At 50.4% G+C, this 13,399-nt stretch overlaps 1 protein-coding gene across 2 annotated transcripts in view; it reads right to left on the minus strand.

Moving 5' to 3' along the window:
* Positions 1-383: 383 nt before the first annotated feature.
* Positions 384-13,399, minus strand: part of LOC113437890 (uncharacterized) — a 55,653-nt gene continuing 42,637 nt past the window's right edge. For both annotated transcript variants that reach the window (XM_026703090.2, XM_087940900.1), the window contains exons 8-15: positions 12,882-12,948; positions 10,748-10,936; positions 9,166-9,341; positions 8,436-8,597; positions 5,174-5,283; positions 4,292-4,481; positions 3,243-3,360; positions 384-2,372 (exon numbers count right to left, since the gene is read on the minus strand). In XM_026703090.2, the coding sequence (XP_026558875.1) occupies positions 682-2,372; positions 3,243-3,360; positions 4,292-4,481; positions 5,174-5,283; positions 8,436-8,597; positions 9,166-9,341; positions 10,748-10,936; positions 12,882-12,948 (2,703 nt within the window). In that variant the 3' untranslated portion in view covers positions 384-681. The remainder of the gene's footprint in view (positions 2,373-3,242; positions 3,361-4,291; positions 4,482-5,173; positions 5,284-8,435; positions 8,598-9,165; positions 9,342-10,747; positions 10,937-12,881; positions 12,949-13,399) is intronic.

Raw genomic sequence — 13,399 nt, forward strand, 5'->3', positions numbered from 1 at the left:
AGCAGGCATAAATCACCCGCACACAGAGTCTGCATGCGCACGCACGCACACGCACGCATGCACGCACACACACACACACATCCAGGGACAAAGCTGGAACTTCAAGCGAAGGCAGAGGGTGAACGCCTAAACTGAGAAGAAGGAGAAGGAGACTGGAATAGCAGCTAGAACTTTTGGATTTCCACCTGATGCCTCCAAGAAACTAACTACCGTTAACGATGCATAAGAGCCTTGTGGCATTTTTCAAGGGGCTTTCAAAAAAAAGCAAATCAAAACTGTGAAAACTCTAGAAGGGCAAAATTATTACTTCGTTATTAGGTTTGGTGTGACTTTTGAACCAAACTGAACATTTTTTGTGTATTTTTTTCTCCTTCCTTCCTTCCTTCCTTCCTTCCTTCCTTCCTTCCTTCCTTCCTTCCTTCCTTCCTTCCTTCCTTCCTTCTCATCTCTCCATGAGGTGATGCTGGAAAATGTACAACCGCTTCAGCTACAAGCAACACACTGGAAATTGTGCTAGACAAAGGCTGCCTGTTCTTTGTCCTGGGCAGGAAAAGGGCAAGCTTAGGAAAGAAAAACGCTCCCACTGGTTGAAGGTCCTGCATGAGGCCAGTTGGGAGATGCTTCCCACCCACCCCACTGCTTTACAGAAGACCCTCCCTCCCTCCGGCTAGGTGTGGGCTCTTAAACAAAGGTCTCCTCTGCCAACAGGCAGAAGCTGTTGTGCTCCTCAGCTTGGGCGCTGGGGCAGGACTGGCTCCTAAGCCACTCAACTCTGCTCCGGATCAGTTCCTTCTCCACCATTTCTGCTCCTGTGGGGCCAAAGTCTTTGGGATTGTCCTGGCTGAAGTATTCCCGGACTGTGTTGCGAATGGAAGCTGGGAGAAAGACGTGGAAAGTACCCCCGCCATCCTGGCTGGGCTTCCCTTCCGGATGCATCAGCAGCTGCCCTGCGTCTTCCGCTCTTTGGGGCACCTTCTCCTGGGTCAAGCGGCCCACAGATCCTTGGTGGTACCTCCTTGAAATGGAATGGAGTACCAACGGAGTGTTTTGTCCATAAAAGACCGTCTGGGGAATATGAACTCGTACAGTTTGTAGGCTCTTGGAAGTGCCTTCTCTGCTAGCGTGTTTCCCATCTGAGCTGGTCCCCTGGTTGCTCACAGTTCCAATTGCTTCCTCCGGTGCCACGGGGGAATCCCTCGGACTTCGCTCTTTCGGGGCCATGTACACTGTTATCTTGGTGCGCTTCAAACTCTCTTGACTGTGAAGAGCAGGTTCTGCACATCGGACCTCTAAGTGCTTCACGGATTTCTCCCTCTGTACATACTGGTTCACGGGAGCAGAAGCCTCAGGAACAGGGTGCCTGCGGTCGGCGTCTTCAGAACCATGTCTTCCAAGAACCAGAGAGGGCATTGTGGCGATTGGCGACTCCTGCTGGTTTCCGTCCAAGTTGTCCTCGTTCCCTAGATTTCCAGTCGTCCTAAGGGGCATGAAAACCTGCCCCTCGCCCCCGCCGTGGCTCTTCTCTTGGTCCTCCACTTGCCTCTCAGGGCAAGCGTCCATATTGCCAGGGCCTCGGGGCAAAGGAGGAGTAAAGGGCTTGTGCCATCCCTTCAGGGGCTTCTTGGGCTCTTTGGCAGACAAAGCATGGAGCCTGGTGGAAGTACCAAACATGAAGGGCAGGCTGGAGACATCCATGGGACTGAAGGCGGAGGACTCCGAGCAGTAGGAGAAGGCACTGTCTAGGGAGCTTAAAGAGGAGGCTGAGGGAGACGTGGTGGTGGAAGACAGGCTGGAGAAGCTGGACCGGTTGGACAGGCTTGTTCTCTGAGGGTTGATCTCCTTGGCTGCCCGGCTGCCCAGAGGGGACCTCCAGAAGCTTTGCCTGTCTCTGCTGAGCCCGGGGCTCAGACCTTCCTCGATGAGCTTCTGACTCTCCAACTGCAACTGCTTGAGCCTGTGGATGTAATCGCCGTGGCTATGCATGATGGTGGCGTCACAGCTGGATTGGCGGGCCACCGGCTCGTGGCCCTGGGCAGGGAACGGGGAGCTCAGGCAGACGCTGGGCTCCGAGGAGCACCGGTTCCTTGCAGGGCTGAGCGAGCCGAGCGAGCCGAGGGAGCAGAAGGAACGTTCTACTTCTTCTTCTTCTTCGAGGAGCTCGTAACTGTCCGCACTGGCGTTTTTCCTGGTTTTATTCTGGTAGCAAGCCGTGATCTCGCTGAACAAGTCCCAGCCTTCTTGTTCCTCGCTAAGAATCAGCCCTGCGGGTGGGCTGAACAGGCCATCGTCTCCTTCCAGCCCATAATGTTGCTGGCCTCTTTCTTGGTAAGGGGCTGTGTCGTCCATCTCATCCGAGGAATCGTTGTGCTGAACTGCAGAGGAAAGAGAGAAGGTTGAAGGACAGAAGACGGTATCTAGGGTGGCATTGGTTGCCTAAGCCTGCTCTTCCTCCTCCTCCACCCCAATTATCCCTCTGAGATTGTGTGGAGCGTTAGCAGATTTTAAAGCTCTTCTAAATAAGTTGGCAAACTACTAAGAAGTGCATTTCAAGGAATTTATTTTAAAAGGAGTTTTCACAGACAGGATGGCCTAAGAACCCTTCTAGTGGCATGGCTGCGTCTTGTTGAGAAACAGGTACAAATTCAACAATAAAAGATGCAACCCAGCCAGAAAGCGGCCCTTTCCCCTTCGGTCCTTTTCCACTCCTAGTCCTTGCAGAGTGACGGTCAGACGAGGATGCCTTTAGGGGTACGATCCTCTGATTTAATAAAAAATTCCTCTGCTTCTGATGGGTTGATGCTTAGGAAGAACAATTTCTGATTCATTCCTTGATGGGTTTAGAGTGCTGCTGATTTTAATTTTGAATACTAATTTTAGGGCAGGCCATCTGCAGTTTCTCTTCAGCTAAAAAGTTTTGATGAGGGTATGTAATGAGGAAGAACCAAGTTCTGAGAATAGGAGACCTTTGAAAGACTCTTGGCTAGAGTTGTCCATGTTTGTATGGCAAAAGTCAAGGTGGTAGCCGTAAGCTCATGGTTGAAGCCCCACCCTCTTTCCACAAGTGACCATTCGGTGCACATAAAAAGAGGACAAGGCTTCAACCATGCAGTTGTAGCCCTTTGTTTTTTAAAAATATTCCCTCTGCAGTTGGCCCTGCTCTCGTTAATGCTGTTAAACGTGGCCCACATCTTTGTGTACCTGGAAAAGATAAAAATGAATTAATACTCTAGGAACCATCTTACCTAGCAAGTCATCCACACTTCGCGACTTCTTCTTCTCTGTCCTTTGGAACAGGGAAGCGATGTCCCCTCCAAAAATTTCAGAGGAGTTTTCAATGAGGAATTGCACCAACATGGCCACCTACCAAAAGGAACAGTCCCAGGTCAGAATGGGAGAAGCAGCCTTGGATGTCTCACTAAGGTAATTGCCTCACTTAGGTAATTGACCGTAATTTTATAGGAGCTTATGAATAATCTCTTTTTTGCTGTTGTTCCATGTGTTTTATACCTGCTGTAGAAGGTTCCCTATAATTGATCAAATGGATCTATTACATTTTCTTGATATATTTTTTTTCAATATATGATTGACAAATTTTGCTGAACCTTTCTTGTTTACTTATAAACTTAGTGATAACACTTGTTCTAATTAAGCATGTTGGCACATTAAAAAAAAAACTGTAGGAAAAAAGGCCATACATGAAAATACCTGGTGGGATAACAAACCAAGGTTTCTGCTTTTACAATTCCTGGATGTTTCCATTCTAGTTCCGTCTAGCACCGAGGAGGACTACGGCCCACTTTGCATAACAAGCTAAGCCAGGATGTTTGGTCAATTTTTGCTTATCTAACAATCCAAGTTTACACAGATTGAATGTAAACAGGAAGTAGGACATAACAGAATCACAGAGTTGGAAGGCACCTTGCAGGCCTTGTAGTTCAATCCTCAATTTATCAACCCTAATGCAGCTAGACTGACTCCAGCCTGTTGGAGTCCAGATGGGCTGACCTCCAACTCCCTGCATGTCCAGCCCTTCCCACCAATGGCCACGGTGACCTGAAAGGGGCGCTTTGGGCTGCAGGTTGGGCAAGCCAGATTTTCATCGTGCAATTTGCCTCTCTGGGCTCTTTGGCAACTTTGAACACGCTGACGTTGTTTCAGTGCAGCGTGGCCTTCAACAACTTTGACCGCCGTTTTTCTGTCCAACCCCCCCACCTGCTCAAGGCTTGCCCCGTGGGAGGAGAGGAATATTAGCGGAGAGGAAAAGCCCTCGAGTGCGAACGGATGAGATCACCTTCTTAGCTGACTTGCTCTCCTCCTCGGGTCCAGTGGGGCTGGGAAGCCACAGCATGTTGGGGGCGATGCAAAGAGCCAGGTTGGAGGCATTCATCTGATTCTCCCCCGCATTCTGCTCGATGTGGTGCAGGACCCCAAACAGGTGCTTGAGCAGAAGGAGGTTGGCCTCCGGAAGTTGCTTCACTAATCTGCCCAAAGAAAAGAGACCAAGATGGACCATGGCTGGAGAATCCTGTGTGCTCAGGGTGGCATCGGCACAGATACCCCGGCGCAAACTGCTTGGGTGGGGGGACTTGAGTATGGAGGGCCCCCTCCACCTGGGCGTCTTCAGCAGAAGCTGGACTGCCGCGGGAGAATCCCAGGAGCCTGGGTGCCGAGGGGAAAACCCAGGAAGGCCGCTCCTGTCTCACCAGGGTCCTTCTTCCTTCCGGCAATGGCTCGTCTGAACCAACCGAGGCAGAAGAGGAAGCAGGCCCCCCGTGTGGGGATTGCCAAGAACATGGAGCTGTAGGAAAGTGAAAGGCGCGGACTACGGAGAGACCCGGTTACGTTCATGACTCTGCAGGGAAGTGGAATCTCTGGCTGGTTGCTCAACCCCAGTTCTTAGCAGCTCCACCCAGAAGGAAGATGCGGAGGGGGGGGCATTGTGCAGTGGCACCGGCCAGCTGACAGGCTGACAAAGGTTACGCATGACAGGACCTCCCTGAGCACCTTAGCAAGCAATGAAATGCACATGCTCTGAACAGCTCCATGCACACAATGCATGTGCACGCAATGCACACAAGCCTGTGAAACCCAGCCCTCACACAGGCGGCGCCCACCCCCCACCGTACGTAGCTGATTTGGGCCTAAGGTCATGGCGAGATAAAGCAGCACCCACCTCTGGATGGCTTCCATCTTGAGTGCTCGGCTTTCCTTATCCATGGCTTCCATCCATAGATTGTGCATGTCTGAGGACAGAACGCTGTCGGGTATATTTCGCAGAAAGTCCTAAATCGAAGTACAGATACATAGGGCAGCTTAGTCAGACGCGCCCAATCACCAAGTTAGCTTTGAGCTTTCTTTGAAGGCACTTTTATCGTTTGAGCCTCCAGGAAGCAGCAGTTTGGCCACTGGATTCTGAGGTCACAATCTGAGTGTAGCGAAAATGGTTTTAAGGGTCACAGGTGGGTGATGGGTTGCCGTCTTCTTCCCAACTCCCATAAGACGGTTTGGTACAGCAACCAAACAGGACTCCAACAGATAGTTAAGACTTCAGAAAAAACCATTGCAACCAGCCTGCCTTCTAGAGAAGACTCATTGGTTGTGTGTGTATGTGGTGGTGGGGAGGATCAGGAGGAAGGCTGAGAAAACGTCTACAGACTCCTCACATCCTGGACATAAAACACTTTCAGCTTCTCCCCTCGGGATGCTGTTCTAGGGCATTGCACGCCAAAACAACTAGACCCAGAGACAGTGTTTTCTCCTCATGCCAACATTCTGCTTAACACCTCACAATGCTGTCTAATGTCTACATGTGTTTATCCACCTAGTATGGCTGTAGTATTATTAATTATCCTTCTTATTACGTTCTTTACTGCCTCCTCTTATTGGTGTTATCGTTGCTGTTGTCGTTATAATTCTGTTGCTTTGAGTTTACATTGAGAGCTTCTGCACTGGAGATAAATTCCTTGTGTGTCTAATCACACTTGGCCCAATAAAACATTCAGCAAAGGTATCTCTCCCTCCCCATCTTGGAGCAGAAACTGATTATCTGCAGAACGGAGCCCTCATACCTGTAACTGCTCTGCCTGCCCTCTTCTGCTTCGTCCTTCTTTGCTGAGAGAAAAGAACCTTTTCTGGGCTGCACAGAGCTTCATCAGCCCACGTGCCACGTGGATACCAGCAAGGCAGCTCTTGGACCAATGTCCATTTCTGCTGCAGGCAGCCTCTTTCAGAGGGCCTGGAAGGCTGAAGCCCAAGACCCTTGGGCCAAGCTGGGCTGAATTTTTTTTCCCTTGGATGGCTGCCTCTGAATTCAGCTCCTCGGTCAGCCTCATTCCACACAGAGCATAGAAGAAGAGGCGGGGGGAAGGGACCCTGGAAGGTTTTCTAGTCCCAATCACTTCCCCGTGGCAGGAGATACTCCACCGTTCCAGACAATGATATTTGATAAGGAAATCAAAGGAGTTTGGGGTTTCAGCGGGTTTTAAAATAAACAAACAGAAAATAACAACGCTGGTTAAGAATAGGATCTCACAGGATGGAGATGCGGTATATTGACTAAAAAGTCTGGCTTTAGGGTTGAGCAAAAAGTGAAATATCTGGGGGTTATATTGACAAACATAAATATTAAACTGTTTCAAAATAATTATGTGCGTCTCTGCAGTGATATTAAAAAGGACTTATTAAGATGGGATAAATTGCACTTTATCAATTATTGGGTAGAATTTTTGTAATGAAGATTAATGTCTTACTAAAGATGGGGTGTTGTTTTTTTTTTGTTTCAGACATTACCAATATTTGCAACCAATATTCTCTTTAAACAATGGCAGAGGTATATTTCGAAATGGGGCTCTGGATGGGGGTTGAAGAGGGGAAATTAGCTTAAGGCTTCGTACAGGAATCTTCAGACTCTGCCTGACTTCTCTGCAATCCCTCCTCTCAGTAAAAATTCCTTCTGAAACGCCGTTTTGTTTCAAGAGCCATGCTTTCCCTGGGAAGACAGCGGAGGCAGGTCCTTACAGTATAAAGGTATTTCAAATGAATGTTGGAAATGCAAATGTAAAGATGTATATCATTTGTGGTGGATATGTGGCAAAGCAAAGACATACTGGAGTAGGATTCATATTCTAATACAGAAAGATTCTTAAAGTGAACATAAAGATAAAACCAGAAACTTTTTTCTTGGGTTTAATGGAAAAAGACTTGGAAAAAAAATAGGAACTTTTGATGATATATATGTTGACAGCAACAAGATTACTTTATGCATAAAAATGGAAGGACACTTCAATCCCCACAATGGACAAAGGGCTGCAAAAGCTGATGGCTAAATTAGCGGAGGTGGCTAAATTGGCTGCTTTGACCCAAGACAAAAACTGAATGATTTTTGTTTCGACTTGGAAACCACTTCTGGACTTTGTGGCTGAGATGGAAAAAAAAATAAACTATGATTTTGGGTTTTACTGACTAGATAGATCTGTTGTTATAAAAATGGCTAGTTTATACCATTATGTACAAGTGAAAAGTTGAGGTTTGATGCTACTGTCTTATTCTGCACCAAAGGGAGTTGAAAGTCAGTGCCTTTTCTTTCTTTTTCCCTTTCCCCCCCCTATTTTTCTCTTCTCTCCCCTAGTTTTCCTATTATTTGCTTTTGTATTTTTGTATTATAAATCAATAAAAGGGATAATATATATATAAAAAAAAAAACCTCCAAGAAAGACGCACCCACAACTTCTTGGAGGCCAGCCAACCCATTGATTAATTGGACTCTTCCAGGACTTCTTCTGTTCTCCTACCCTCCTGGAAAGATCGCTCCCTCCCTGGGCTCTTCCCTCACCCACCCTCACCTTCCCAGTCCCCTCTGTGTCAGAATAAAGTCACAAGATCTCTTCAGCCCTGAGCTGGTTCCCAGGCGTCCCTTCCCTGGTCAGGACTTTGCTTCCAGGTGCTGGACAGAGAACAGCTGAGCTTCAGCTAAGTTAAGGGGCTACAGGCCAGCAAACCCATGCAAAGGGTTACTGGTCACCTAGTCGCTAGAGGAGTAATTGTGTCCATTGGAGCTCAGAATCTTTTTAAAAGGAGTTTTAAGAGCTGCTCCACCTAAAGATCTCTTGTTCTTTGGCAACTCCTCAGTTGTGGCACTCCCATTCAGAAGTCCCTACCTTCACGGTTGCTTTTGGGTTGCGTATCCATCGTCTACCTTTATTTCAGCATTTCTGGGATAATACATATTTCTAGTCTTACAGAAATATTTCTAAAGTTCTTTGAAATTCTTCTACTATTTCCTCAAGGCAACGAAGGAAGGAATGAAAGCGTTTCCTTTAATCAAACTCCAGCTTTTGTTATTTTATATATGGGTCAGGAATTATGGGAACCAGCTTTCCATGGGCTCTGACATTTCCCATCGCGTTTCACTGACTCCTGTGGGAGACCCGCTTTACCGTAAGGATCGCTGCCGCCACGAAGACAGATTCACCGTCCACTCGGACCTCGTTGCCTGAGTTGAGTTTTTCTTTCAGCTCCTTGCAATTCTTGGCATTGGCGGAGCGCCGGAAGATGCCCTGGGTGGAAGGACCTTCATGGTAGAGCAGATATAAAATGTCCTGCAGGTGGGGCGAAGGCAAAGATCACACCGTCACCATAGTACTTTTTCTAAAATTATTGTGCTGTTGCTGGTTGGGGAATTCTGGATGTTGAAGTCCACACATCTCAAAGTGGTTGAGGGTGAGAAGCTTTGCTCCAAGGCTTTATCTAAGAAACTCAGTTAATGGGAACTGGAGAAAGGAAGAACCATATGACACTGAGGCCCTTTGCTTCTCCCAGACACAGTCGGGGGGCAGGGGGGAGTAAGACTAGACGCAACTCTTAGCCCTCCCTCCCTTTGCAGTAGGATGTGGGGTGGAGGCCCCGGTCTGCTCCATCCGTGGCTTCAGTTGAGCTTTGGCCTCCACTCAGGCCAGCCTCAAGAGCGAAGCCCCCTCCATGCTAGGACCACAGGGAAAGCGCTGGCCTCTCCCCCACCCCCCACAACCAGAGGTTCCAGATCTTCCCCCCCACAGTGGCAGGTGGATGAAACCGTGTGCCAGGAGAACTTGGCTGGGTTGGAGCTTTCATGCAAACGTGCCCCTTCAAACCCAAACTCTGGTGGGTCAGCCGAGAAGCAGGTCTTACCATGATGGGCTTGGGAAGAGTTCCCTCAGGACAGACGGATGTTAAGGACAAGCCAAAGAGTTTTCGGGGGTTGGTTGGGGACTGAGAGGCAGGACTGCCTGTCGGGGTGCTGACGCTCCGCCGAAGAGCCCAGTCGATCAGAGACTTCTTGCGCTTGAAATGCTTCTGCAAAGGGGCTGCGAGAACAAAGGGAGGTGGGTGCAAGTGGTCAAATGGCCGTTGCAGCTCAGGACAGCTCCTGGTCAAGGAGGCTGGTGGTCACAAAGGAATAGCCGGAGCGGAGGAAGGCGGCTCATGAAGACCCAGATGGGGACTCCTTGCCTGACGAACGTGATGCATTCTGGCATTTTCATCCTATTTATTATCCCATTTTCACCCCTGCTAGTTCAAGGCAGGGTCCCTGGGGGCGGGGGGGGGGTCACCTCTCATTTTCTAGCTACAGTGACCACCCTGCCTGCTGGGTTGAACTGAGAAAGAGCCTCTGTTCAAAACTGTCCAGGAAGTTCCATCTCAGAGTATCTTAACCACAAGTCTTTCTAGTTCATTGGGTTTCATTCCATCCCCCTCTTTAATCAAGGTAAGAATAACGAAGAACTGACCATCAAATTCTGAGCCGTTTTCTGAAGAGCTACAACCAGCAGGGCAGCAAAAAGGGTTGAACTTGCCTGGGAAAGCGGCCCTGAGCCAAGAAAGCCTCAGTTTTCCTGACTGTTGATTCCTTGGGGAACATTTTGGTGTACCCGAAGGTGGAGTTTTACATGCTCTCTCTACTCTGCCTCACTCCAGAGAAAGGAATCAGGCTGGCTGATTTGGCAGCAGAAGGAGGGAACCATTGGGGGCTTCAGGCCTGGCGCAATTGGGCCGCTGTGCCCTTTGGACAGTCTTGAAGTCACAAACAGCAGGCAGAACCCCAGTTTCCCCCTGGATCTGGCCTTCTGGGGCCAATCCCATTTGTGCCTGAGAAATCGGTCCCTCGTAGGGCGCGGGTGGTGCTATCCTCCTTGGCCTGATTAGACCACAGTCCCAGGAAGCATTAAGTCAGCCTGCGTGGCCGAAGAGGCTCAAAAATAGCCAAATGGGCCATTAATGGCCAGACAGCCTCTGGGGCAGCCGGGCTCTCCAGGGTCTGTGGGGGCTGTGTGGACGGCTTTCCCGGGGTGTCAGCGGCCATGGCTTCTACTGGGACTGGCGCCCACATTGAGAAAATGGCCTTAGGGACTGTGGGAGTGTGCTGAGCCTGGGTGTCTCACTCGGTGGCTCTGAATCAGTGGTGCTATTCTACTGGCTGGGCCCGGTTCTGGCCTACTGGTAGCGCCCAAGATCAGCAGAGACCGGTTCTCTCTGAGGAGCTCTCGTTGGGCCCACCTACCCGCCGGGCTACCATGCTGACCTTTATTCCCTGCTTTTGAAGCGTAGCTGCTTTGCGCAGCACAGGCGGTTGCCACATTTGGTGCGCGCACGTGTGCAAAGCGGCCCACCAAGCCACACCCACCAAACTGGTGGCAAAAGCCACTTTGAAGCCCATCCCTGCTCTGAATCTCTCCACGGCCTGGCTGGGCCACGTTATGACAGGACCGCTTACCTCTCCGCAACTGCCCCGGAACCTGGGGCTTGGGCTTCAGGATGAAGTGGCACTGCTGGTTCCTGGGCAGCTGCTCCAGCCGTGAGGTTTCCTGCTCCTTGGGAAGCAGCAGGCCGTTGCTGGGGCCTGGCCACTGGTCCACGGAGCCTCGGAGGCAACCCAGGATGATACTGAAGGGATGCTCATGTCCTGTGGCAACAACAACAACAGGCTGGCTGTGTGAAGGCTGAAGAATCGGCCCACTGGGATTCTGGGCCCTATGGCTGAAGGAGGCTGAGCCCAGGCGTGTCCAATGTCCAGGGGAAGGAGACCCAACCCAGGAGCCCAGGAAGGCCCATCGTAGTGATTGATCAAATCAAGTCAGGGAGCAACTGTTGGCTCTCAGAGGTCCAGTTTTCTTATTGGGCTGACCCCATTCACTTTAAGCTGCCATAAACGGAATTATCACAGCCTGTGTTGCCCAGAGTATGAATATCTGCAGAATGACAAGTGACCCAAGCCAGCTGTGGTCCAGCTGTTGAGCAAGGAAATGAGATCATCCTGAAGCGAAAGGGGATGGGGGGAAGGGGAATAATCTCTCCTGGACAGCGGGGTTTTCCTGATAAGGCTGTGCGGCTGCAGAGCAAACAATTGTTTGCCTCACAAATAGATGAAGCCCCATCGTCCCCTTGCCAAAAAGCCTCCACCACCGATCCTCTCCTGAGAAGCTTCCCCAAATGTCCTGACTTTAAGAAAGGGGAGATATCCATGCACGTAACTCTGGAAGGGAAGGCAATGCAAAAAAAGGACGCTGCCAGCCACTGAGCCGCCAGAAGATACGAAACCATGTTTTTTTTCCTGCCACCAACCTCTGGGCTCCAATGCAGAGGAGGGCACAGAAATGTGCCTGCCAATGCCGCCCAAATCCCCACCTGAGGGGTTCTCGACCGGTGGTCTGTGGACCCCTGGGGTCAGCAAGGTTGTCTCAGGGCTCTGCGATGGGATGTGGAAATGGAAAGGTAAGAGGGCATATGGACACCACGCTCCCAGGCTCTCTGCTGTAGCCTTCTTGGACTGTAACGGTCTCCATGGGAGATGCTGGGCTCAGAAAAGGGCTCAGTGGGGACAAGGCGTCTCTTGTCTCAGCAGGAGCTTGACCCTCCCCCCTTGGAGGACACCCCTGGGGCCTAGTTCTCACTGTACAAGGGGTCACAACTGAGACCCGTGTAGAGCAGAATTTGGCTGTGCCAATGAAGGGGATTCCTGGGAAGGCCAGTCAGGCGTTCTAAAGAACAGCTGAGGAGGCCGCAAAGCAGCAGGGGCGGCTCTTCTCTTCCCTCAACTCATGGTGGCTGGGCAGGCTGCAAAGGCCTGGCTAACAGAGAGAAAGAGGGCAGTTCACCACCAGCGTGACCCTTCCTGTGTAGACCCCCCACCCCACCCCAAATCCTGCACCGTCTGAGTTCCAGTTGATGAGGCTCCCTGTGGGCCCACCACTCTCTCACAAGGGCTCCCACTGCAGGCCGCTGTGATGGGCTTACTGGTTGGCTGCACCCCAGGGGCCGCTTTGAAGGGAAACTGGTCCGTAGAGACAACAATGGGGGCCTTCTCACCAGTTTTGGCTCCAGAGATCTTAGTCCCAATTATAACCCTTTGGCAGTTATGAAACGGCCTTTGGGCATTCTGAGGAAGAGTCCTATGGGGCAGGCCATTCCCCTCTTGGCCTCCATTTCGACAGGAAAAGCTTTTGGACTTCTTCCCACTTAGCTGTCAATCCAAACCGAGGCTCAAGGTTGCACTAGATACGTGGAGAAGTGATGGCACCCCAGGTATTGCTACACCACTAGGACCGTCTCTCTCTGGCGTGCTGGCCGGGATTGATTGATAGGAGGTGGTTCAAGAGCACCTGAAGGGCCACATATTCTCTACCCTTGTCTATACAGTACTGTGCTTGTGTGTGTGTATGTGAGAGAGAGAGACTTTGATTGCACTAACAAGAAGGCTTTTGGCTAGAACAACGCAGAAAAGGTCTTTTGAAAGCCTTGTGGATGTAGGGAACTCCACCCATCCTGGCTAAGGTGAATCACCAATCCCAGCGGCAGCTGCCACGGCTCTCCCCACTCCCACCTCCCTTCAAGAAAGGAAGAGTTCTTACCAATCAGAGGGTATGCGGGGTTGTCCCTTCCTGAAATGACCCAGAGGTGATAGTCACTTGGTCTACCCTGGGAATGGAAGGAGAGAAGAAGAGTGAAGATGAAGTTGTAGAAGGAGGAGAGCAATAGGATACAAAAACAATAGGAAGGAGAATGAACAGGCCACGCCTGGAAGGAGGCAGGGAGGGAATCAGGAAACGTAGGATTATGAATCTCATGGAAGGCAACCAAGTGTTGGCCTTGGAAGGAAGGGGAAGGTGCAGGAGAGGGTAAGACAAGCAGCCAGGAAGATGCAAGTCCAAGCAAGCACCCACCCGCTGTGTTGCACCGCACCTCATCTATGCAAAGGCTACAGGGCCAGCACAACTGGGTCAGTGAACCTCCCTTTAATTTTATACATTCCTATATACACACACTTATGGCCCAGCACCAACAACGGCAAAGATGGCTTGGAACTCCGTCCTCCCATAGCTGTGAAAAGGAAGAGGCTTTGGGGACCGCAGCTCTGCCCTCCCTGATC

Source organism: Pseudonaja textilis, chromosome 12, assembly GCF_049901715.1.
Source record: "Pseudonaja textilis isolate UNSWEBS1 chromosome 12, rPseTex1.2, whole genome shotgun sequence".
Taxonomy (NCBI): domain Eukaryota; kingdom Metazoa; phylum Chordata; class Lepidosauria; order Squamata; family Elapidae; genus Pseudonaja; species Pseudonaja textilis.